At 46.9% G+C, this 25840-nt stretch overlaps 2 protein-coding genes across 4 annotated transcripts in view; both read right to left on the minus strand.

Annotated features, from left to right (window-relative positions):
* The window catches only part of LOC119445763 (xaa-Arg dipeptidase), a 92472-nt gene that overhangs the window by 55251 nt on the left and 11381 nt on the right, over positions 1-25840 (minus strand). For 2 of the 3 annotated variants that reach the window (XM_049660602.1, XM_049660600.1), the window contains one exon: positions 13585-14092. The gene's annotated coding sequence lies outside the window, so the exon portion shown is untranslated. Of the gene's footprint in view, positions 1-1170; positions 1418-13584; positions 14093-25840 lie in introns of those variants that run through there. The other variant, XM_049660601.1, reaches the window with a different exon arrangement.
* LOC119437477 ((3R)-3-hydroxyacyl-CoA dehydrogenase) overlaps positions 13676-25840 on the minus strand; it is a 40815-nt gene continuing 28650 nt past the window's right edge. Inside the window, exon 4 of the mRNA XM_037704489.2 lies at positions 13676-14092. Coding sequence (XP_037560417.2) covers positions 13676-14092 — 417 coding nt within the window. The remainder of the gene's footprint in view (positions 14093-25840) is intronic.

Genomic DNA, 25840 nt, shown 5'->3' on the forward strand with positions numbered 1-25840 from the left:
TTAGGAGAATCAGAGAATACCTATAACAGGCTTGCATGCGAAAAGTGGAACGACCGTGCTCTAATTTGGTCTTCGAGTGGACAGCTACAGCATATTGCTATGTCACCTGTTAACGTTGAGTTTGAGCGCTAACAACGTTAACTAACGCTTGTGGGCGCTTCTGGTGTGCGTGGCGCTCATAGATGGCGCCAGTTCTGTGCGAGTGGGGCCGGCCGGCGGTTTCGGCGGCCGTGTAACTTGAACCCGGAGTGCCCGGAGTGAACCCCCTCCCGTGCGCGTGGGGGTGCGCGGGAAAGAAGGGCAGAAGAGGGACGGCTACGCACCGAGCGAGACGCCGCATTCCAGTCTCCCCGTCTTACTTTTACCTAAATAAATGTTGTTTTCGTTAAAGTAACCGCTGTTCCAGTTTCCCTCTATCTCCGAAAAACGTATTTAACACGCTCAAAAACCAGCTCAATGTAGTTTTAAAGTATACGTTTAAGTTGTATGGAATGATGTCCATATGTGCAGATGCTGTAATGAATGCCAAATAAATTGATTGATTGATTGACTGATTGAATGATTGATTGAATATGAGCACTGATACTCTTTGATATTTTTTTTTAATTTTCTCTTTCACTGGGCCCCTTTGCCTCCGTTTTTTCATGCTGCTTGCAACATTCGCATCTCTAAGCGGCTATTCGCCCTTTCGATAATTTCTGTATCTCGTCTTCGCAATGGTTATTTTTATGCAATGACGCGGTTTGTTTTAGGGACGCAGCGGCATTGCAATTACTCTAGCATCCGTTTTTGGTAAAATGGTGTCTATAGCAAAAACTCTGCATGACATCTTTTTTTAATGTTCAGATGCGTAGCTTACACACGCCCTCGTCCTGAAAAGCTTTAAAAGACTTGCGATGCCCTGAGAAAACTCATCCACAGTTTATGCAAAGAGATCTAATGGAACAAAAGTGGGGAAGTACAAACGTGCGGAAAGTTACAGAGCTTATCATTCTATTGTAAAAAAATACAACGAAATCCGACAATAAATTATTATCTAAGCGGCTTTGGGAAGGTCATGGAAGCATCCGGGTGAAACATTACGGGAATTCATCGGTTAGAGCGACATCTAATATCTTCGAGTACCAGCAAAATCTTATGTCTGCAGTGATGAAAGCAGCCAGCACTTGCCAATGTTGATGTATTCTTCCAGCCGGGGTCAACGGGTTTGCGTTGTGAAGATGAGCGCTTTCTTACGTTCACACTGAAGCTTCACGGGTAATGGACAACTGAACGGTCCAAGCTTGCAGGACAGAAAGAGTGTGCGACTGTAAACGCGCAGCTGCTGCGTGGCCTGTTTGGAGTATCTAACAAATTGAATGCGCAGGTGACACTAAAAGGGAGCGTTCACAGACGACACTCTAGTAAGAAGAGGAGTTTTTGCTTCTTTGACGCAGCCGCAGCAAACAGGCATTATTCTACTGAACGGTGATAAAGCATCTAGGCCGTTCGCCCATGCCAAGAGATAGCGGTTATCCATGCAGTCATAGCGACAGCAGCACGCTGATGGATGTTTGTATGCTACACGGGGTAAACAGCAGAGGTTTCCGCGCAGTTGGACCAGTGGATAACGTCGCTTTGTATACATCCGAAGAAAAGCACATGCACAGAAGCACAAAAAAACGTAGTTTTGCTCAGAGTGAAGCAATAGCAGATATAGCTGCCGCATTATTACGCAGATGTGGTATTACAAATGCTTCTTCTTCTTTCTGGGGGTTTACGTGCCAAAACCAGTTCTGATTATGAGGCACGCCGTAGTGAAGGGCTCCGAATTAATTTTGACCACCTGGGGTTCTTTAACGTGCACTACAACGCAAGCACACGGGCGTTTTTGCATTTCTCCTCCATCGAAATCCGGCCGCCGGGGCCGGGATTCGATCCCGCGACCTCGTGCTCAGCAGCGCAACGCCTTAGCTGCCTAAGCCACCCCAGCGGGTGGTATTACAAATGCTATTCCGGACTGTGTTAATGGCGCAATGCATATGCTTAGGCGCGCAAGCAATTTGCCTCTTAGAACCACGTCTTTTCGATACTCCTCTATCCGATTTCATTGGTTATTATCAGGGAACTACTGTCACTTAGGGGCTGGTTGAGTATTTTTGCCATAAAATCAAATCAGACTTCATTCCAACATCTGGGTTGCGCCATTAAACACCATACATGCTCATTCCAACATCCGGGAGGCTGAAGGCCGTGGTCAAAACACTACACGGGCGTGTCTACGACCACGACCCCGTACCAATGGCAGGGACAGGCAAATAAAGCACACCGACGATATACTTAACACAAACATCAAAAGAAATTGCGCATACATGATCAAAAAATAACCACAGGAATACAAGTTTCGTGACTACTTCAGTGTAACTACCTGCTGCTATGGTGACCATGCTCAGATGAGCAGCATTTAAAAAACCCGAACTACGAAGAACAGATTATATGGTCCTTATCAAGGTAAGAAGCCACGCGCTTGCGAATAAGTTCCTCAAAACGCTTTGATATTATATTATGGGTAGTATAGGTATCGGCCTGTAATTGTTAAGAATATTTAACTTCTCCCTTGTGCAACACCAGTACATTTACAACTTTCAGTTTTAGTTGGAATATTACTAATGTTAAAATATTCTTAAATATATTGCTAATCGATCAGCAATAAGATCTAACATATGTTTAATGGTCCTAATCTGAAGGTAATCTGCGTTACAGTAGGTGATGTTTTTTACAGACCAGAAAGCATTAACTTCACTAACAGTTGTCGGCACTGAAAACGCGCTTTCAGAGGCCCCTTGATTTAAGTATCTAGCTGGATTGGGCGCTTTATTTACTAGAGATACGAAATACTCGTTTACCAAGTTTTCCATGTCTGCTTTGCTGCTAGTGTCACCACCTAACACCAGCTCAGTAAGCCGGTAGGAATCACCGCGGCGGCCAATGAACTTATTTATTGTACTCCGAGCTAATTCTGATTTGTTCATTACATCCGCGTCGAACTGGTTGTTCTGGTAATTTCTTTTTTCATAAAGTATACACTGTTAACTGTATTTCTTTGTACTTTGGAACGCTTACCGCGTCGTCATTTTCCTCTTTTAAGAAAAGTTTAAGTAATTTATTCTAACGTTTTATTTCCCTGAGGCAAGTCTTTGTCACCCAAGGTTTCTTGGCTCTGCGCACGTGCCTGAGGTGTTTGTATGGAAAACACTTATGAGCACTTTTGAGTTTCTCATCAAAACAGTAAAACGTTACACCTGGCTTGTCCTCATAAAACACGTCCTAACACTATATTAAAGATTGATCATTGCGAAATGCGGCCAATATGTGTTCATTAACTTATTGGATATCATCCCTCACACGATACCTCTAACTTCAACCGCTGAACCATAAGACAAGGTTCCTCGCACTAGAAATAAATACATCCTGTGGAAATCTGCACTTGGCAGGAATTTTGCTGGAAAGAGGAGTTGGCTTCCAAGGTAGTACGAAGCTATTGACCCTTTTCGCCGCGATCTCGTGGGCGGTGCCATGTTTGACCACATGGTGAGGCCTCCATTGCCTGCCTCAACTGCCTCCGTATTTACAATGGATGTGTATGACGCCGGTGCTGCTTAGCAAATCCCTGTTTTTGGAGATATCGTAGACCGTGACTGGGTGGATGACACGAAGTTTGGCCATACCTTAAGATAACATGGAAAAGCACTTTCGGAGCCGATTAAACTATGTTCAAACGGTGCGATCAGCGTATATGGTGCTTGTTCTAAATACAGGGCTAAATATGCAGCCCAAGCTAAGCAAACTTTCCGCTCATCAATTGAATCAGGATAAGTGTGTTTTGCTCTTCGTTCTTTATTTTGCAAATATTTTGAAGCAGTGGCTTGTCACGCTTCCGACTCAGTAAAGTTCCTCGGTGTGTTCGCTATCTGATTATTTGCTGTCTAATCGCTTGCGGGTGTGCTCAGTTCCGCTAGGTTTGTTCTTGCTGCGCACAAGGCTTGAAACGTAGCTGTTTTGTTCATTGTAATACTTTGTAGCAAATATGTATTATCTCTACTAACTCGCATACTCTTGTAGACCGTCACGAAACATTCAGCTTCGACCATTCGTGCGCTATTGGTGTAGGCCTTCATTTATTGTGCGTATATAGTGCGCATATATTTAAGTGTGCGCCCATTCCCTTATTCTGGACACGTTGGCGTGACAGTGGGCATAACTTTCCGTGCAAGTTGGGGTAGATGTGTGTAGTTACTGTGCACGAAACGAATACATGACAGGAAGTGGCGCTACTCCAGTTGTCATTGTTTACCGAGCTATACTCACTCTTGCCGACGTTCCAGGGCTCGAGCTCTTCCTTTGAAGGTTACCGATACAACGCTGGCGGATGAACAAATTTCTGCATCCTCGAGGAAAGCCGTACATCTCGAAGGGCCGGTAACACGTACGGACATTTACAGCAGCGGTCCGCGATTTGGCCGCCCAGATTCGATCCATTCCTTAATATGCCCGTCACTATTTTTGCAGCCAACTACGGCACATGTGTTCAATCCACAATCCACATGATTCAATTCAGCATGATTGGAGCACAGTGCGTTAGCGAAAACTCATTTGCATTTCCGACAGCTGATCGCACAGCACCAAGGTAGAAGCAGTAATGGTTTCGTGCGCTGTCACTGAGGCCACGTGCGGCGCGCCGCCGAAAGCGCCATCTCGTTTCTCTGGAACGAATTGCTCTGCGAAAAGGGTCAACAGAAAAAAAACATTCACGCAGAAACTCCTCTGGCAGTTGTCTAACTATGCGTAAGCATCGTGCCACTTGATCATTTCCACGCAGCCCGGTGTTATTAACAATTTATGAAACTTGATCCAACCAGTATAAACGACAGCGCTGCGGCGACACCAACTGCTGCGAACGGCGGCAAAGGATGACTGACGCAAGCAAACTACTGCCGGTGGCGGCGCTAGGTGCGCTGATGACGTTCCGATCATTATAACGCGTTATTGCTCTTTAGCGCTTTGCCCATCCGCGTCGAACCATTGCCAACCTTAATCAATCGTACTCCGGTGGCGGCTGCGTTGGCGCGGCCGTGCGAGCAATACCTTGAAAGCGATCGGCGATGGGGACAGAGTGCGCCGAGTGCTGATAGCTTCGTGTGCGCTGTGACCTCGCCGCTCAGTGGCTCAGTGCGCATTGAAGCGAGGGGCAGCGCGAAGGTAAATGCGTTCGCTGCTGCGGGCCCTAACTTGAAAGCGATTGTCGTACGTGACGGACGAACGGATGGGCTGACGGGTTTTCTCGTTGTGTAGGCATAAAAAGGCTTATGCATTTTAAAAAAACACAATTTTCCCAGGAACAATGTTCCCCAGTTAAAAAAAAATGTTGCCTTCTATGTGGGGATCACATCCTGACGCTACAATCTTTTCACGGAAGTTACATTAGCCACTGCGCTAACCAGACGGCCAGTGCAGGGTACTGAGAAAGCGAATTAATCATAGGTAGCTGTAGAACCTATTAAGCGCCATACAAGCTAGCCTTTTGCGTAAAATGTCAAGTGCTCATTGACATTCACACTAAAGTGCGAAAATATCCGACTTGGATAAATGTTCCTTTTTAAAGCGAAGCCTTTTTTTCATCTTCCTTCGACTTGCCCACTGCTGCTGTCTTGCCGAATAGCCCCCATACAAGACGGCACGCCTATATTTACTACCCCCATAGTTGTGATCATTACTCCACTGTCATGTCATCGTGGTCGTTCCATTGTCGACATTCAGTCGTAGTGATTTCAACGTCATCCCATTGTCGTTATGCCTTTTTCGTGACGCCGTCGTCGTCATTGCGTTGTCATTCCAGTTTCGTTATCCCACTGTTGTCGTCATGACGTCGTTGTCACGCTCTCTTCACTCACTCTAACGCTGTCACTACGTTGTCATGTCGTCGTCATCGCGCCGCCGCCTTCGGACCGTCGTCGTCTATGCAACCATCGTCATGCCATTGTCGTCATTTCGTCTTCGTCACAGAGTCACCGTCATGCTTTCGAGGTCCTTCAATCGTCGTCATTATGTCGTAGAGGGTATCATGTGTCGTCAGGTCGCCGTCGTAGCCATACAGTCGTCGTCACACAAGCGTCCTCATCCCATGGTCGTCATGCCATCGTCGTCACATCGTCGTCGACATGCTATTGTCGCCATTGCATAGTCGTCGTGTGCCGTCATCGTCATGTCGTCGTGCTTGTTCCATGGTCGTAATTTTGTCATAGTGTTTCTCGCGACGTCATGTCTTTGTCGTCATGCCTTGATCGTCATTGCATCGTGGGCATATAGCCGTCTTAAGCCGTCGTGGTCATTTTATCGGCATGCCGGTCATGTGCAGGATCGAGCGCCACATGTTTATGGTGAGCGAGGCGTGTTTCAGTGAAAATGTGTTCAACTGGGTCGTGTGGTCTCGACTTTCAAATGGTCGCTTAGCAATAACAGCATTCTTCACAAACACCAATGAAAGGTTCGCCTAAACTGACTGCTACAATGTGTGAGATCAGAAGATCTTTAACTTACCTGTAGCTTTCATTAGACTTTAAATGTATGAGCACTGCCTGCTTATACGTCCTCCGGTTTTTGGTCTTTTTAAAAGAGCCACTGCGACTCATCCGTAATTTTTCTTATGTTTTTGACGCAGACTAGCTATAAATTTCCACCTTGAAATGACTGCTCAAACTGATTTTTGCCACAGGGTAACAACCCAAATAAGAAGAAACAGTTTCAAGATCACCACTATAGCTTTCAAGCAAAGCTGATGCTCACAGAATCATCTTTTTTTCCGGGTAACTCACCTAAATTGAAGCTCACTGAAGCATTTAATTTCACATGTCCACTTTAATAATTTTGTAACGCAAAATTACGTATATTAGAGAGTTTTAGTATTGCGGAAAATGTTTGCGTTAGCATTAGCGTGTTACGCACGCTAAATCTTTGCGGAACGCTGTTCGATAGAGTTTTAGTATAGCGTAAGACAACGATGCGCCGCTAAGAGCAAAACCATCTAGCTGCGAGTAGTCAAAGCAGCAAACTGAGCAGCTCAACAACCAAACTAGCCATGTGGATCCACGCCAAGCCTTGAAAAGAGCCTGCCTGGTCAAGCCAAAGGGCCGAGGGTGCCGCCATGTTTGCAACGCTAAAAACTCGGCGAGCGTTTAGCGTCTCCGCTATATTCGAAAAATAGCGGACGCATGCTACTCGCAAAACTGAAATGGCATTCTGAGCATGCGAAGTCTGACCCCGCTATTTCTTTGCGTTTAGCGTGGTGCTATTTCCGCAATACTAAAACTGTCTATTGTCACGTTGTAGTGACGGTCAAGAACACAGTAGCAAATCTGTGAATGACGAAACGAACTCTTTATTTTTTATTAAAAGCACGACAGGGCAAACACAGTCGGTGAGTGTCGAAAATCTAATGTTTGGATCAAGCGCGTCGGCTTTTATACATGACTCGTCGAAAGTTCCAGCGTAATCGCTGGCGCCCGCGTGCCTTCCAGAAAGTACTATACAATTCGTGTCGCGCATACAATCTGATTACACAAGGTTCGGCGAGAACATACACACCAATAGGATCAACGATAACATTTTAAAGTTCCAAATAATGCTGGCGCGTCTTGCACTGAGCGATAATATTAGGTCGCTAGCGGGTGAAATGCAGCCCCCGGAAACAGGATAAATAAGTACACGTGTCAATACATTACACCACGAACTGCTGAAAAACGTTTCCAGCTGCATTGGTGGCATTATCGTATAGGTTGCCGTCGTTGCTGTAGACCGTTAGCGTTGTTGCAGTACCTTCGTATTGATAATGATCGCGGTGTAAGCATGCCAATATTAAAGTTGAGCGTCTGCAAAATATTGAAAAAGGGAGGGTCAGCCGATATAGAACCTTGACGTTCACCTTCGACAGACTGGTTGTCCAAGTAAGCTATGAGATCTTTTTTTTTCTTTTACAGCGAAGCTGTCTATGGCTTGGGTTCTATGCATTTTTCGTGTCCGTCAGTAGATCTGCGTGTGCAAAAACTGAGCTCCCGAATTTGTTGCAATATCGCTTCATTCTAAGCAAAACCTTGTACGTTCAATCACTTGGATATGCATTTTGATTAAATTAGTTATCAATAGGCACTACTTTCAATATCAGTAGGCTCTCTGGTAGATAATAAGCGTTTCTCAATGATTTACGGCGGTGCGGTCAGTGTCGGCTTTGTCTACGTTGACACCGCCCTCTCTTTTCGTCGTTCCAAGCTCGTGCGTGCCTATCGTTTCCTTCCGCTCTCCCGGGGCGGCGGCCCCGTCGTGCGTTGTTGGCATGGAGAAAGGAAAACAAGCTGCAGTTCTCCATTTTGAATTTCACTTCTCTCGTCGTAATGGGGAGGCCTTGTATAGTGCGCACTCCCGGGCAGCAGCGCGCGTACGAATAGCGACGGCGAGTACAGATGCGAGAGTGCAATCAGCGGCGGCGGGCGGCGAAGACCGATGAAGATCGTTCCCGAGAGCAGCCGCGAGCAGCTCGCTATGTTAGACGACGCAAGTCGTGTGCTCTCCTTCGTGTGCCAAACAGCTTCGCTGGTCATCCACCTTCATAGAGTGCAATGGCTCATGATTTTATTTCGTTCCAATTCGTGCTATTTAATACAGTGAGAAAGTATATGCATTACGTGATCCAGGCCACCTGCTTTTGCTCAGTTTGAACAACTTTTCTGAAAATCACTTGCAGATACGCTTCTCCGCCTTTACAGGTGGATTTCCGGGCTAGGCGAAAGTCACCTACATGAGAAATTGCACTGTCATCTACTAATAAAAAAGTTTTACTGATTACCTTTTCAATTTTTCACTTTACAATGCAAGTGGAAATCTAAAAAATGAAGCAGTGTAATATTGTACTATCCAGTGACCATACGCGTAAATTCCGAGAGTAGCACCATTTTCTGGGTATCCGTCTCCAAAATCGGCTACAAAAGGTAATGGCGTCGCAGCTAATATCATTTCGAACTGACAAAGGGGGGGCTCTTACAGGAGCAATGAACTCGAACGCCGGTATACTTCGTAGCACAGCTCCAGATCGGATATTTTAAAAGTTGTGCTATCCTTCGGATTTCTGCTATGACTTGATTTCACTACTGCTCGTGGTCAAGTTCTGTATTTCTACCAGCATGCACTCATTTAGTTAGACGACACTTAGTAGAGCATCCGCTAGTGTAAAAGGAAGACCGACCACAGGGGGTGCCGGGAAACGCATTCGCTTGCAAAGCGACTCACTCTTCCGATCCTGTATTCAGCATGGTCAAATGCACACGAAATAAACCTGCGGCCTTAATTGCTGCGGCAGATGAGGTTGGACTCGGTAAGGGGGCATTCCTGGCGCTGTTTGCGCCCTCCACGTGCCCCTATTAGCGTGCATATCTCGGCGTTTGTTGCTCCAACACCTGCACCACTAGACATAGCTCCTCTACTGAGCACGTGTCATCACTAGCCCCACCAACAGCAAAAACATCTGTGCCGTACCACGTGTTTTTAATTTACCGCAACTTTATGGGTTGCACAAACTAAGAACCAATTAATTAGTATTGCCACCGCTGCAACGCACCCGGACTCCACTTGAGTCAACATGCCGCATGGTCATGCTTGTTATTGGCCCCTCTTGTGTTAGGCTTTGCTGAGTGCCTAAAAGTGGATAACTTTTTGAAAACATAATGGTGATCGTTTTCATGCTCGCAGGTGAAAGCCAATTGAAACCTCTCAATTCAAATGCTGCACAAAATTCAATCCACACAGAATTTTTCGTTCCCCAAACAAGTGAGCTTGGGAGCATGAAAACAAACCGTTGGAGTTATTTATTCGGGTGCAGTTGGACAACCCAATCACTACCTATTGGCAGAATGAAAAGTACAACGCAAAATCACCGTTCACCAAACGTAAATATTTGATCTCTTGAAAGCATTCACAAGACATGACACATTCAAAAGCCCTCGGAAGCGCGGCACAACGAACAAGTTTAAAAAACAAAAGTCACTGCTGCAACTTCAGCGCTGGCTTCCTGCATGTTCAAAAACACGACCCGCTTTGACAATGACCACCGTCCAGCCATGACTAAAACAACCCGATATCACAACACGGGAAGCGTCCTTTGATAAACATTCGGTCGGTGAAATAAAGTAACCGTACACTTATCGTGTGCGTTTTCGAGCTTGATCTGTCCAGCCCTTATCTAGAACAATCGTGACAGCAGGCGAGACTGACAAATTATACATATAATGAAGGCCGTAAAAACTATACCAGCTGCATTTTAGGCAGCGGTTGTGCCGAAAACCAACTCTGCTTTCAGTGCTGCCGCTGCCCAGTTCTTTCTAGGTGTGAGAAAAGTATACATGTACGCTCTTCCACTCTTAGGGTGAACTTGGGAGTTCATTACCGCTCTCCGAGGTGATATCCTTGTAACAGCTATAGAATTGGCCACCGCATAATTCCTGGGGAATTGTGGTAGACGACCGGTCACAAATGGTCGCTTTCGAAAAACTAAATAATTTTCGCGTGACCATATATTTTCTTGCCGGACGCATTCTTCAGATAATAAACACATTAGTACTTGTGGAATTTAAGCCTTATATGTTTTGTGTAAATCAGAAAAAAATACTAAACATTCTTGAATCCTTTAAATGGAAATGGATTGTCTTCTATGCTCATAACTAGTTGAAGGGGCAGTAAAGAACAACGAAATCAGTTTATACTTAGAAATCATTTTAAAAACTATATTTTCGTTAGTTTCGCGGTAGTAGATTCATAATTAGCAGACAAAAATGATAGTGAAAGCTTGATTTTTTGAATTTTGCGCCGAAACTCCAGTGCCTGGGTAAGTGTGATGTCATGGATTACAACGGATTTTGTTTTTCGTATTAGAGGTGTTCTGGCGCAGTAAAAGGTTTTGAACCTTCGTAAGTTCAATGCATGGCTCTATTAGAATACAAAGCAGGACACTTTTCACGATGAAAAATTAACTAGGCGGGAGCAGATGCCGTCGGAATTAATCACGTCACGGCGAGCTGACGAGGGAACTTCAATGTCGCATCGCCACCCATCTCTCGTTTGATTTGTCTTTTAGACCGCCGCTCTTAGGCTCCCGTTCCTGCGGCGAGCGTCGTCGTCCCTCGGCGCAACCGAGCGAACGAGCACACCGAAGGATGAAACCGAACGCGCAGCGCAGCCTGAGAAGAAAAGCGTAGTGCCGCGCAAGGCTTGTGACTACCACTACGAGATGGCGCCAGAGCACCATGCGGTCTACGCATACACGGCAGCGGTGGCACCGGCAGAGCGGGGGAAAGAAGCAAAAGAACCAGAAAGCTCGCCTCGTCGCCTAGCATTCTCTGCAAGCGTTTCCCGATAAGGATTGTGGTTGCATAAGCTGCGGTGCCGCTTTTGTGTGTGTGTTTGTGTTGTGTCTGTCTGTCTGTCTGTTGTAGAAGGGTAACTTACTAATACAGGCACACATTTTTTGAGTGTTCATTTGTATTGGTATTGGCCTATATTCCTGCATTCTTAAGACATTTACCCACTGAGTGTTTCAGAAAGTACCCTCGAAAGCTACTATGCGGCACTCTTATGACATGGTTCAAACAGTGGAAAGGATGTTCTTTGTGTAACCAGAACGTAAGCAACAAGCTTTCCGGTTTTTGAAACTCAAGACTCGGAAGCCAAAGCTAAACTTGTTAATAGATGAGCCTTTCCTGATTGGCTAATAACGTGCGTATGAGTAGCTCTTACCTTCGAACTATTACATAAGCGATGAGAGGAATACAAGCACGCAATTAGGAATTTTCGTGCACATTGTTCCCATCGTCCTGCTGTTGTCTATTGGTTACTAGCTGTGCATAAATAGGAAGGTGGGCAACAATGGAGTCGGCTATTGGTGGAATGAAGACCGGGTGTAGATACGCACAAACACACGCCTGCAATTGTTTTAGGCGAGAATCGCACATACTTGGGAAAATGCTAAATCACGGCGCCTCTAGGAATCGGGCAATGTGTTTTGTTTTCTTCACATAGCAACTGGTTTCAAGAAGTCCAGAAAAGCTTCTCGTGGATGGAAATTGAACCAGAATGTTCAGTGGTGGGGACACCAATCCAATGCTATTCCTAAACGGCAGTGCTTCTCAATTTGTTTTTCCGTTAGTGGTCCACAGGTCTCTAAGTGGGTGGCTAAGTGGGTCGCAGTAACAACCTGTTACTGTCAAGAAACGACCCGGCGTGCAGCGTGGGTAGCGGATTGGATACATGCCGCTTTATTTTTATTTTATTTAAAAAATACTGCGGACAAGAAGTCCAAGCATGGTGAGCAGGATACACAAGATTATTACACAAAGGAACAGGATGAAACAAGTTTGTAACAAGCTTTTCACAATATGTGTGCCGTCATAAGGTACACGATTAAGAAAATTTAATCAACTTGGTTATAATAAAGCTCTAACACGAACTAACACCACTAATTACACAAATGGTATACAGATCACGGGTGCTGGGGGAATGTTTCAGTTAGTTTATTCCAGTCAGCTATTGTTTGTGGGAAAAAAAAGAGTACCGAAAAGTGTCAGTCCTTGCGATAACTGGTGTTAGCGAATGAGAGTAGTGGGGTCGAGTGGGTCTGCTTATCAAGGGGGATACGTATGTTGCGGTGTCTAAGGCTAGCCTATGATTAATTAAGTTTGATAGAAACTCTAGTCTACTTTTCTTTCTTCGAATTTGTAATAGTTCATTGCCGTTTGCGGTTAGTAACTCAGTGGGGGATTCAGTAGTCCTAAATTTATTGTAAATAAATCGGACTGCTTTTCTTTGAATTTTTTCAAGGTTCTTAATGTTGATTTTTGTGTGAGGGTCCCAAACTATAGAAGCGTACTCAAGTTTTGGCCTAATTAAGGAAAAGTAAGAGAGTAGTTTAACACTAGGCAGTGCAGTTTTTAGTTTGTGGCGTAGAAGGAAGTTTCCGGAAAGCGGCAGAGCAGATGTTATTTATGTGTAAGTTCCACGATAAGTTACTGGTTATTGTTAGACCTAAGTATTTATAGCAGGCTACTTTCTGTAAAGGTGCTGCCCCAAATTGTAGGTGTAACCTAGGGGGGCAGTTTGCGCGTTATGGGGAGATAGACAAATTTAGTTGCATTAAGAAGTATTCCCCATTGCTCACACCATTTTAACACATTGCCTAAGTTAGAGTTAAGGTCACATTGGTCCCTAAGGCCGGTAACTTCTCTGCCTTAGTGAGCAGCCTTAATGAGAGCCTTGGTGCAGCTGATATAAATATATATCGACTGCAGACCTGCAAATAATGAGTCGTTGTTACACCGAATTTGTTGTATTGTATGCTTCGCCATTACAGACTCGGTATCGGCCGCTGCGATCTCGTTTGGACGCAAATTAAGCTGCGTTTCTCGTGTAGTTTGCATTGCCATCGGCTAGGGTCAAACGGAGGGAAGCGCGTCCTAGGCAAAGGCACATTTCGAGAAGTAAAAGTCCCCCCATTTCTCGCTCGCAACTCACACATGTGCACAATGGCCGGGCCAAGGCGGCGCAGCTCCCGCTTGTCTGGACCCTTCAGTAAACGGAACTACACCGTTGGTTCGACCGAAAATCACATTTTCAGTCCACCGGCGACTTCTAGTACGGCTCCCGTTATGTATGAGCTAGCCGTGGGTGAGCAGAGAAACTTTACGGCCTCAGCGATCTCGCGAGGATGAGCGGCTCTCTTGAGAGCCGCCATTGAGCAGACAGCGGCCTTTTGTTCGCCGGACAGAGGCGCTGTCATGGGTGTATCTGTCCATCCAGGAAGCACTGTGTTGCAGCGGACGCCGTGCTCAGACAGTTCCTGCGCTGCAGACTTGGTGAGCGCCACGACGCCGGCCTTAGAAGCGGCGTGCGCAGAGGCGTTCATCCAGCCGCCCTTGGCCGCGATGCTGGATACATTCACGATCGATGCGCCTCCTTCGGGCAACTCCTTTGCTGTACGAATCATCTCGCGGCCAGCAGCGCGGGTCACCAGGAATGCACCCTGCGAAGGAATGCATAAGATTGTGGTTTGGATGTCATGTTCCCTTGCCGTGACGTAGAAAAACGTCCACGGTGGTGACATAAAGTGGCGTCGCGAAGACATTGCGTACCGTGGGATTATTAATATAATTTTTGCCTAGCCGTGAATCTGGAGAAGCTTCTGTTGTTTCTGTACCAAACGGAATATGTGAAATAACAAATTTTGAGAAACTGTCTCATCATGAAACGGAAAAGTTTTACAGTCGTCATAAATGGTCGAAAGTTGAATGACGATGGTGGAAATGAGTGAAAACAAACTTGATATAGTTTCCCTGGGAATCAAACTCGAACCTTGCGTCGAACGCTGAGATATTCAATGCGAAGTCCCGGACTTTTCACGTAATCCACATTTTCTCTTCCCCTCCCCAATTGGAATCGGACAGCGTACATACGACTACGTGCGCGACTTCCTGCACAACCGTCACGTGACCATACGAGCTGGCGACACAAAATCTGCCCCCATCACAATGGGGGACTCTGGCACACCGCAAGGGGCAGTAATCTCGCCACTGCTGTTTAATATAGCACTACTGGACCTGCCTAGGGCACTCAACGAGATACCCGGAATCAAGCACGCTCTATACGCAGATGATATCACTATATGGACCAACACCGGCAGCATGGGACAGATGGAAGAAGCACTCCAACGGGCAGCAGAAACTGTAGAGCGCATCGGTCTCGCTTGCGGACTTCGATGCTCCCCTACTAAATCAGAACTCCTGGTATTTAGGAAGCGTGGCAACCAAATTCCGTTGAATATCCAACTCCATCAATCCCCGGTCAAGGAAGTGGACACTATCCGCGTCCTGGGAGCATACATTAATAATTAGGGCAACAACAACGCAGCAATTCAAAAGCTCCGCACTACCTGCAGCAATATCTCCCGAATGATATCCAGGATTGCCAGTCGACACCGTGACATTAAAGAAGCGGACATACTGCGTCTCGTACAGGCCTTTGTGATCAGTCGCTGTCACTTACAGCTTCCCGTATACCTGCGCGTCCTCAAAAAGGACGAACTCAAACTGGACCGTCTACTCCGACTTACATATAGGAAAGCCCTCACTCTACCACCATGGGCCATGAATGACAGGCTCCTTGAAATGGGCATCTATAATACAGCGTCAGAACTCTTCCAAGCTCATTACATGAACCAAGTCATTCGGCTCGCACGCACCAAAGCAGGTCGCACCACGCTAGAAGCACTGGGCATCAATCCACCCACTCAGGTCACCAGCAAGCGATCACTACCACCAGAATGGCAGCAGGATATCATCACTCGCCCGTTGCCACGTAATATGCACCCCGTCCACCATGAAAACAGGAGAACTGCCAGAGCCAAAGCCTACGACAAGTATTCGGATCACGCAGGTGCCTTCTTTGTAGATACCGCCGGACCCCTGCACAACCGCTCCACGGCAACCGTTGTACACAGGGGACAGGTGGTAGACTGCATCTCGGCCACCGGAATGGACATCACAGCCATGGAAGAGGCCGGTATAGCCTTAGCCATGCGTAATCCAAGAGCCACCTTTGTTCTCACGGATTCCCAGGTGGCGTATCGCAATTTCGCAAGAGGTCAAGTCGGCCACCTCGCACACTCAATACTGCAACAGGCTGCGGCCAATCCTCAAGAGGGTCAGTGGAAACAGCTGCTGTGGGTACCAGGGCACGCGGGAGTTCGAGGCAATGAGATTGCTCATGCCTCCGCCCGAGAACTTCTACACCGGGGCTCCGCCGATTCCTCCACAGCACAACTTCTCGCTGACCAGGACGATCCTCAGCCCCTTCTTTCATATTCTGAGATCCTACAACACCTCCGGCTGAGTAGACGCACTTTACCCCCGCCTGATCCCAAATTAGATAAGGCAACGCAGGTAGCATGGAGACGCTTACAAACATTGTCCTTTCCAAATCCTTATGTATTATCAAAGATAGATTCCATGACATACAATCCGCAATGCAAATTCTGTACCCAGACGGCCACGTTATACCACATGGTCTGGGCGTGCCAACAGAATCCGCAAATATCGGCCAAACATAATCCGACGACAGTCGAGTGGGAGGCGACCCTGTCCAGCTCGGACCCAGAACAGCAACAAGCCCTGGTCAACCGAGCCCGGACGGCGGCAAAAGCCAATGGTCTTCCGGACTAGGAGGTCCGACCACAAAACGGCTATTAATTTTCAATAATAAATGTTTTATTCTCTCTCTCGTTTTAACTGCTCGTTCTAACTGAGCAGTTAGAACTTAAGTTCAACTTTCTTGCCCTTTAGTCCACTCCTTCTGTCTGAAATTGAGAGCCACGTTAGAGAGCGAGGTTGTGAAGCTTTGGCTAGGCCTCCAGAATTCTAAGGGTTCCTTGTTCCTTGTCTTTGGTTGCAATTCATGGTACTGGTCAGTCATGTCATGTGACTGTGTACTATCAGGAATGAAAGCTAAAAATATATATAAGAAATCCGCTGCCATGGTGAGCGGAGGTATCCGTTTGCAGCGCTCCGTAATGCGTGCACTGAGAGAACACATGCAAGTTGCTATGATTGCAAACGCATTCCGCATAGAGCATGACTCGGAAATATGCAAAAAAAAACGTCGCCAAGTTAATGTTGTTGCGAATATGTGCGGTACTTCAAGTGATTTTGTACTATCAATGGCACTATCGGTATTTTTTGCCATCGATAGTTTGATAGGTCTTCAGCTATTCAACTGTCGCCAATATCAATAGCCGCTAGCGACAGTTCTGCATAACTAATAGAAGGGCCCAACCGCCAGAAGATTATTTTAGGTGGCGTTGAAGTCAGGACGGCTCAGTTGCATATGCTCACGTGAAAATTCCATCACATCTGATAGTAATAATTGACTTCCAAGATGACGTCAGCGAGAATCTTCTCGAAGACCCTATGGCAGGTAGGAAACTTGCTGACACTAGCACTCTGAATAGTTAAGTTTAACATGCAGAGCCAAGACAAAGCTCCTGTCCCTTTATGCGACCCTGTTTACTCTTCCTTGTCGTCTTCTTCCAACCATCTGCAACCCGCAAGTAAGCTCCTTCTTCGTTACAATATGTATGTATCTGTTTTAAAATACACGCTTGTTACACTATCCTCGTGTTGCCTGGCCTTGACCAGTTTTTTGGCTCTGTCCTCAAAATTTTATTTAAATTTGTTCCAACAGGCTCACTTTACAACACTTAGTGATAATGAGCATTGACGTGATCGCCTTCTTAACCGCGGATGCGAGACCCGTTTTACACCCATCATCCCGTACCACCGCAGAAACCTTTTTAAATAAACTGTATTCATGGATTATTCAAAGACTGATCTAAATTCTCGCAGTATCCGATATCTTGTCCCCTGTGATGACGCACTATTCGATATGTTTTTAGTGATAGGCCAGCATAGCCTATGGAAAACTCGTATGCAAGACCGAAATGCAGAAAGAATAATTTCCTCAAGAGTACATTTCTCTCACATGATAATGCACTTGAAAGAAAATTACGATAAAAATGACTGACAGCCAGATTGGCATACACATTTGATAATGTGTTTAACTTCTCCTTTCAATATTTGTTCTGATGGAATGTATTGCTTTGTATGACGTTTGCTGTGTATGTGGTACTCGTTTACCTGTACTTGGTTATGACCATCTTTTGCTCATAATGTTGTAAATAGTTCCTGTTCATAAATCATTTCATTCATTGTAATAAATACCATGTAAGAAACAAACCAAATGACTTTTCGAACGTTATCAAACACTACTTCGAAGAGATAAGCTATTCGAGATAGATGCGTCTACCAGCAAATTTGTATCGTTGCTGCCCCAGTTAAATCAGATTATTATGATTATATAAATGAAAACATTGATATCAATCAAGTAATTGCATGCATTGATTCGTAAGCGAAAGGCAAGACGCCCGGCCGGGATGGCCTTACTGCAGAATTTTATCAGTGTTTTCGTTCCCTCTTATCGCAATTATTACTTCAGATGTCCCGTGCGGCCCTGGATGTAGGGTACCTACCTGCCGCAATGTATGAAGTGCACACTGGCCTTACAGACAAAAGCAATGATGAGACTAAATTGCAGAAAGTGGATAGATATCCGCGTCCGTGATCTGTATACCATTTGTGTAATTAGTGGTGTTATTTCGTGTTAGAGTTTTATTATAACCAAGTTGATTAAATGTTCTTAATTGGCTACCTTATGACGACACACATACTGTGAAAAGTTTGTTACAGACTTGGTTCATCCTGTTCCTTTGTGATTATTCTTCTGTATCCTGTTTACCCTGCTAGGACTTCTTGTCCGCAGTATTTTTTAATAAAAATAAAAATAAATATCGGCCTATTTCCTTATGTAATGTGAATTATAACATTTTTGCAAAGGTATTAGCTAAACATTTGCAAGTTGCGATAAGATCTGTGGTGGGTGATCATCAAGCATGTGGCACCAGAGGCCGGTCTATTCACACCAACATTCATGTTGCGAGATCGGTGATAGAGTGTGTAGCGGAGGGTATTGGGCAGGTGGCAGTTGTACAGCAAGATTTGGCTGAGGCGTTCGACTGGGTCAATCATTCGTTTCTGTTTAGTGCATTAGAACATATAAATATTGAATACCGGCTCCTTAGAGGTGTCAAAATATGTTATTCTAATCGCTCGACGAGGCTGATAGTCAACGGTTCTCTTTCCGATCCGATTAGGCTTTTATCATCAGTAAGACAAGGGTGCCCTATGTTACTATGTCACTTCTGTTCTACTTGTATTTAGAGCCGCTCCGTACGCGGATTCTGAAAGAACAAAATTTCCGAACGTTCAAATTGCCATCTAATGAGATTCCGGTTCTTGCATATGCGGACGATGTGGCCTTTTTTTTTTGTATTGATAAAAAGAGTGTAAAGACTGCTCTTGCAATTACAGAAGATTTTTGTGCGAATTTTGGTGCTAGTGTTAACTTTACAAAAAAGTTCAGTTTTTACTGGTTGGGGCTATCAGCCACAATACCATCACACTATGCAGGCATTCAATGGAAAAAAGACCTGGGCTATTTGGGAGTACCTCACTCACAGTATCGAAATAGCAGTACTCACTGGTCGGGAAACGTTAGAAAAATGCAACTTAAAGCAAATTCATGGCGAAGGCAGAATTTGGCAATGCTCAGTCATGCTGAAATATGCAATGTGTTCATAGCTTCCCATCTCATGCATGTGCTGCAAGGAATGCACTGCTCACGACTGCACATTCAGGCATGGCATCGCGTATTTGCAACATTTGTTTGGATCTCGAGCTGTGAATCGAAGCGGGGCAATAATCTGTTCCTCATCTTTCAACAGGGTGGCCTAGGATTAGACCATCTCTTCGTCAGGCAAATTGTGTCACGGCTGTTTTTCTTTCGAGACAGTGACCATTCGTTCTCGGGTGAAATGTTAGAGCTTCTATTAGTTCATTATCTTATTAATATAGTAGTGTCATCAGATGCCAAAAATGTCCCACAGGCTTCTTGGGACTTTATCAAGGAGGTCGTTGACTCATTTCATTTCTAGAAAGTCAGATTCCGCCTGGAGTAGATTTTCACTACGAGTCGAAAAGCAATTTCTGCTGCACTAGTGGACTCAATTTTCACAGGTCCTTTGTATCGTGCACCTTATTGAGGTCAGCTTTATCAGGATGTACATAGGCGAGTCAGTAAAACACGAATACCTCCTCGAATAAAAATATTTTACTTTAAGCTGCATTCGGAAACACTCCTGTTAAAAACTGGCTAAATTCGAGGTGCTCCTTTGTGCCGAGGTCCACCAAATGTCCACTCTGTCCAAGTACCAAGTGTTTCACAGATTGTAGAGATGCTATATTTTTCGGGGGCATTCTCCAACCGTCGCTTAGAAAGGATATTGACATCACGCCTTACCGAATCAGGTTGCTACCGTTTAAACATACTGGTGGTCTTCCCTATGACATGTTCACAGTGCTGGGTTTATACAGCCTCTGGAGATCTAGATTGTGTAAGCGCCATGCCGAAAGCCTGCGATATACAAGATTTTTCTATCGGGAAGTGCAACTTATGTGAGAACTGTGCGTATACGCTGAAACAGTAACCTGTGCCTGACTGAGTACACTTGTTGGACGCATGTGTGTTTGCCCGAGTTAGGAGTGTGTATCCATGTTCGCTCTGTAAAATATTTTCAGTTTTATTCTCCATGTAATAAGCCCAAAAATGTGGATGTGCAGCACAGCGGTAAAGTGCTCGTTTCGCATTCGAGTAGTCGCGGGTTCACAAAGCGGCACCTCCACTTCTCTCTTTTCTTGGGCAGCAGGCTTCTTTCTTTTCATTTGCTTTTAATGCGATAGCAACTATATAGACACTTCACACGGATTTCTGCCGTCGGCGTCGCCGTGAGGGTTCGTATAAAGTCCAACGGCGGTAAAATCGTCGCCGCGCGCCGAATGCTGTATGTGCGAGTGAACGCGCGCGCGTGAGATTCCGTATAAAGTCCAAGGGCGATAAAATCGTCGACGCGCGCCGTATGCTCTATGTGCGAGTGAGATTCCGTATAAAGTCCAAGGGCGATAAGATCGTCGCCGCGCGCCGTATGCTGTATGTGCGAGGGAACGCGCGTGTGTGATATTCCGTATGAAGTCCAAGGGTGATAAGATCGTCGCCGCGCGCCAAATGCTGTATGTGCGAGTGAGATTCCGTATCAAGTCCAAGGGCGATAAAATCGTCGCCGTGCGCCGTATGCTGTACGTGCGAGTGAAAGCGCGTGAGAGACGAGCGCTTTCACGGAGAGCGAACGCTCGGCGGAGAGCAAACGCGACCGTCGCGCGAAAGGCCGTGAGGGGATGGGAGGCAGGGAGGGGGGTGACGTTGTGCTGCAGCACCAACGGCGCAAGGGGAACTGGCGACTCAATCTCGCACGTGAAATGAGGACAGCGAGACGGCAGCGCGAGAGGGAGGGGGGGCGGCTTCTACTGTGCCCGCAATTGCGTACTTGTACTTTGCCAGGGTGCGGCGGTCGCCCGCACCATATCTTGAAAGCGATCTGCAACACGGCTCATAGCTTTGTATGCGCTGTGCGTTCGCCGCTCAGTTTCCGTTGAACCGATAGGCCGCACGAACATTCGCTCGCGGCTGCTGCTGCTGCTGCTGCTGCTGCTGCTGCTGCTGCTGCTGCTGCTGCTGCTGCTGCTGCTGCTGCGCTGGCTCACGCCAGCGTTTTTACAGCAGTTGTCTGCGGTCATCGAGAAGGATCTATTCATGTTTGCTTGTGCGCGCTGACACCATGCTTGTTAATTCAGTTAGTAAGCAAGTGTGTCCAAGTTTATACAGTCGATAAAACTACTATCCTTAGTCCGTATAGCTCTCTACTAATTTGCTATCGCAATTGATGCTTCGTTTCAGGCGAAACTGCGACTTTTTTCTCATTTGTAGTGAAGAGGAATACCCGGCGCTGCAGCCACATCGCCAGTCGTCCGGGAGGCGCGAGCTCGAGATTGCCTGAGCTGTTCTAGTTGAGACACGCTGCCTGCTATTCTCTTGTCCTGTATTCATATTAGATTCTGGTGGAGGTGTTGCGGTTTTTCCCCAACCTGGAATTACGCACCCGAACTCTGCCGTCCGTCATGCCTGACGACCCCAGCCCGACATCCCCATCGGTTACTCCAGCCATCGTATGTGCCGGTGCCCAGCGCCAGCGGGATCCTGACATCTTCAGCGGCACCGATGAAGATGTCAGATGTTGCAGACGTTGAAGATTGGCTTGAATCGTACGAACGCGCCAGCAACACCAACAAATGGGACGATCCCTTCAAGCTCAACAACGCGATCTTCTATTTATAGGGCGTCGCCAAGCTCTGGTTCAAAAACCACGAAGCCGATCGCCGCACGTGGGCTAGCTTCAAAACCAGCATCGCGGACGTTTTCGGTTGCCCTGGCGTGCGCAAACTTCGCGCTGAAGAACGCCTACGAAGCCGATCCCAGCAAACTGGTGAAACGTTCACCAGCTACATTGAGGACATCGTCGACCTCTGCCGGCGTGTAAACCCGACGATGGCGGAGGCGGACAAGGTACGCCACATCATGAAGGGCATTTCCGGCGATGCCTTTCATATGCTGCTGTCCAAAAACCCAGGCACTGTTTCTCAGGTCATTGAGCTTTGCCAGAGTTTCGACGAGCTCTGCAGACAGCGTCTTCTCACACGGCGCCCACCTGTGTCCGATGAAAGCATCGCGAGCGTGGCCTCGGCTCCTGAAATTGACTCCCTGCTCTGCCATATAAAAGAGTTCGTCCGTGCTGAGGTCGCTCGTCAGCTTTCGCTGCTGTCCTCAACCACGCCACCAACCTCGCCTTTGCCGGCCAACCTTCGCCAGGTCGTCCACGAGCAAGTTTGCGCAGCTCTCCCTTCTGTCCGCGAGACTCCGCCGGTGCCAACTCCCGTTGCTTTTCCCGAGGTGACTGCACCTCTCAGCTATGCCGAGGCTCTCGCGCGGCCCCCACCTCAGGCCTTTGCGCCATTCCCATCAGCCGTGCCACTGCGTCCAGCTCCTCAATTCGTTCAGCCGCGGTACCCACACAGCAGTGGACAATGGCGCACTCCTGACAACCGGCCAATATGTTTTGAGTGTGGTCTACCTGGCCACATTGCACGATTTTGCCGTCGCCGCGCACAATCCTACCGCCGTCGCTTCGACACCGAACCACACGTTTCCCCATACCCGTCATCCTCCGCGTCTCAGAACCCTGGCCCGGTGTCTTCCTATTCCGACCACCGCCCTCTTGTTGACCGCCGTTCGCCATCACCTCGACGCCGCTCGCTTTGGCCGATGCGTCGTCGTCCTTCTACGCCTGAACGGGAAAACTAATCGCCGCAGTTCCAGAGGCAAGAACTGCGTCACTCACGAACAGAACAAGGCCTCTCTCTTCTCCGACTAATGTTATTGACGTATATGTGGACGGCGTCACTGCACTCGCTCTCGTTGACACTGGTGCCGCAGTTTCAGTTATTAGTGCCACCGTTCGCTCAGAAAAATTACAACGACCCTGTCGAACGTATCACTTGGTACTGCAAGCACCGACCGCATCACGCCTGCAGCTGCATGTACTGCTCGTGTTGTGATCAACGGCCTCCTCTACATCGTCGAATTTTTGGTGCTGTGTTCTTGTTCCCACGATCTTATTTTGGGCTGGGACTTCCTTTCCGCTAATAAGGCCGTCATCGACTGTTCTCGTGCTGAAGTGGAATTTCAAACGCTGTGTCATGCCCCACTCCTTGACGCTTGTGAACCTGAAGATAAAGTATTTGTTGCCGAAGACGTTACAATTCCACCGCACTCATCCGCCCTTGCCATCCGTCCTTGCCGCTTCCTTTCCAACCCTTCGACTGTTCCTCCACCTTCTCGAGCTTTGCGCCGTCAAGCATCTCACTTCGAAATTCGGGATGGACTTCTCTATAGCCGGAATTACGCCTCTGACGTCCGCAAGTGGTTGATGGTCATACCTCGACATCTTCGTGGTGAAATATGTTCTGCCTTCCATACTGACCCGCAGTGTGCACATGCGGGTGTCTTCAAGACGTACACCCGGCTTCGCTCCAGGTTTTATTGGCGTGGCATGTACACCTTTGTGTGCAAATACATTCGGTCGTTCGGTCGTGCCCTCAGTGCCAACGCCGCAAAGTTCCTGCTCAGCATGCCTCTGGTCCGCTGCAGCCAATCCCGTGTCCGGCCGGGCCCTTCGATCGCATTGGCATTGACCTCTATGGACCCCTTCCGAGCACGGCTTCCGGAAACCGCTGGATAGTCGTCGCCATCGACCATTTGACGCGCTACGCAGAAACAGCCGCTCTGCCTGCTGCCACCGCTCGGGAAATAGCATCCTTCCTCCTGAAAAACTTTATTCTCCGTCACGGTGCACCTCGCGAACTTTTGAGTGATAGAGGACGTGTCTTCCTCTCCGAAGTCGTAAACGCACTCCTTGCTGAATGTCGCATCGTTCATCGTACCACCACCGCCTACCATCCTCAAACTAATGGTTTGACGGAAAGATTTAACCGCACCCTTGACGACATGCTCTCCAAATACGTCGCCTCTGATCACACTGATTGGGACCTCATTTTGCCATTCATCACGTTCGCCTACAACACTGCACCACAGGTGACCACAAACTTCTCCCCATTCTTCCTCTTATATGGCCGCGAACCTTCGACTACCCTCGACACCATTCTTCCGTAGAGACCCGACTCATCCGAATGTCCGCCCATCTCTGAAGCTGCCGGCCGCGCAGAGGAATGCCGTCAGCTCGCCCGTTCCTTTACAGCCGTCGACCAATGGCAACAAAAATCTCGACGTGACGATGATCACCCGCATTGTCACTTTCTTCCGAACGCCCTTGTATGGCTTTGGGTTCCTGCCGTTCCTGCTGGACTCTCATCCAAGCTTTTTTCCAAATATCAAGGACCCTACCGTGTTGTAGCACAGACATCGCCTGTGAACTATATTGTCGAGCCTGTCAAGCCACCTACGGACCAACGCTGCCGTGGTCGTGAAACCGTCCACGTACAACGCCTGAAGCCGTATTACGACCCAATGATTCTATGTTCACCATGAGTCGCCAGGATGGCTCCTTTTCCGATGGGAGCGATTGTAGTGAAGAGGAATACCCTGCGCTGCAGCCACATCGCCAGTCGTCCGGGAGGCACGAGCTCGAGATTGCTTTAGCTCTTCTGGTTGAGACACGCTGCCTGCTGTTCTCTTGTCTTGTATTCATATTAGACATTATAAAGAAGTTCAAAAGTCTCACATTTAAAGCAAACACGCCATTGTGTTGCTATTTACTGCTTGCGGAACACACTGGAGTTTGGAAAATTCCTATTAATTTGTGTGCCGCCGACAACGTCAAATGCGACAAATAATCGTTCAGCGTGCTGTGGCTCCAGCACGCTGAATGACTGCCGCACTTGACGTTATCCTTTCAAGAGGGACTTCTGCCCACCGCAAAGCAATATGCGACAGCTTGCTGCTGCACCTATTAAGGAGCGAAACAATTACTCTAATCTAGGCACTTCGGTGGAAACACCACAAGGGTTGGCCTATATATATAAATATGAACGTTGCAAAATTATCGCCCGATCTCCTTAACATCATCGTGTTGTAAACTTATCGAGCACATAATAGCTCACAAATAAAACGAATTCGTAGAACACTCAGTTTTACCAATTCATCAACATGGATTTCTAAAAGGATTTTCTATTACAACACAATTGGTTACTGTAATTCACACCTTTGCAGCTTGTCTTGATACTAACAGTCAAATTGATGTAATATTTCTAGAATATAGTAAAGCATTCGTTACAGTTCCCCGCGAGAAACTAATTATGAAGGTTGAGTTAATTGGCGTACCAGAATTATTTATTTACTGGATTTCAGCTTATCTGAACAACGGTAATCAATACGTTCAGCTGGGAGAGCAACACTGGCTTTCTACCGGTAACTTCTATGCGTTCCGCAGAGGAGCGTACTCAGCCCCCTACTTTTTTTGCTATACATAAATGATATTGTCAATGTAGTTAACACCCCAGTACAAATTCGTCTATTTGCTGACGATTGTGTTTTGTTTAGAGAAGCTGCCTGCATTAGTGACCAATCTGACCTAGGCAATGTGTTAAAATGGGGTGAGCAATGGGGAATGCAACTAATGTGTTGCATTCTTAATGCAACT

This window comes from Dermacentor silvarum, chromosome 1 (genome assembly GCF_013339745.2).
Source record: "Dermacentor silvarum isolate Dsil-2018 chromosome 1, BIME_Dsil_1.4, whole genome shotgun sequence".
Taxonomy (NCBI): domain Eukaryota; kingdom Metazoa; phylum Arthropoda; class Arachnida; order Ixodida; family Ixodidae; genus Dermacentor; species Dermacentor silvarum.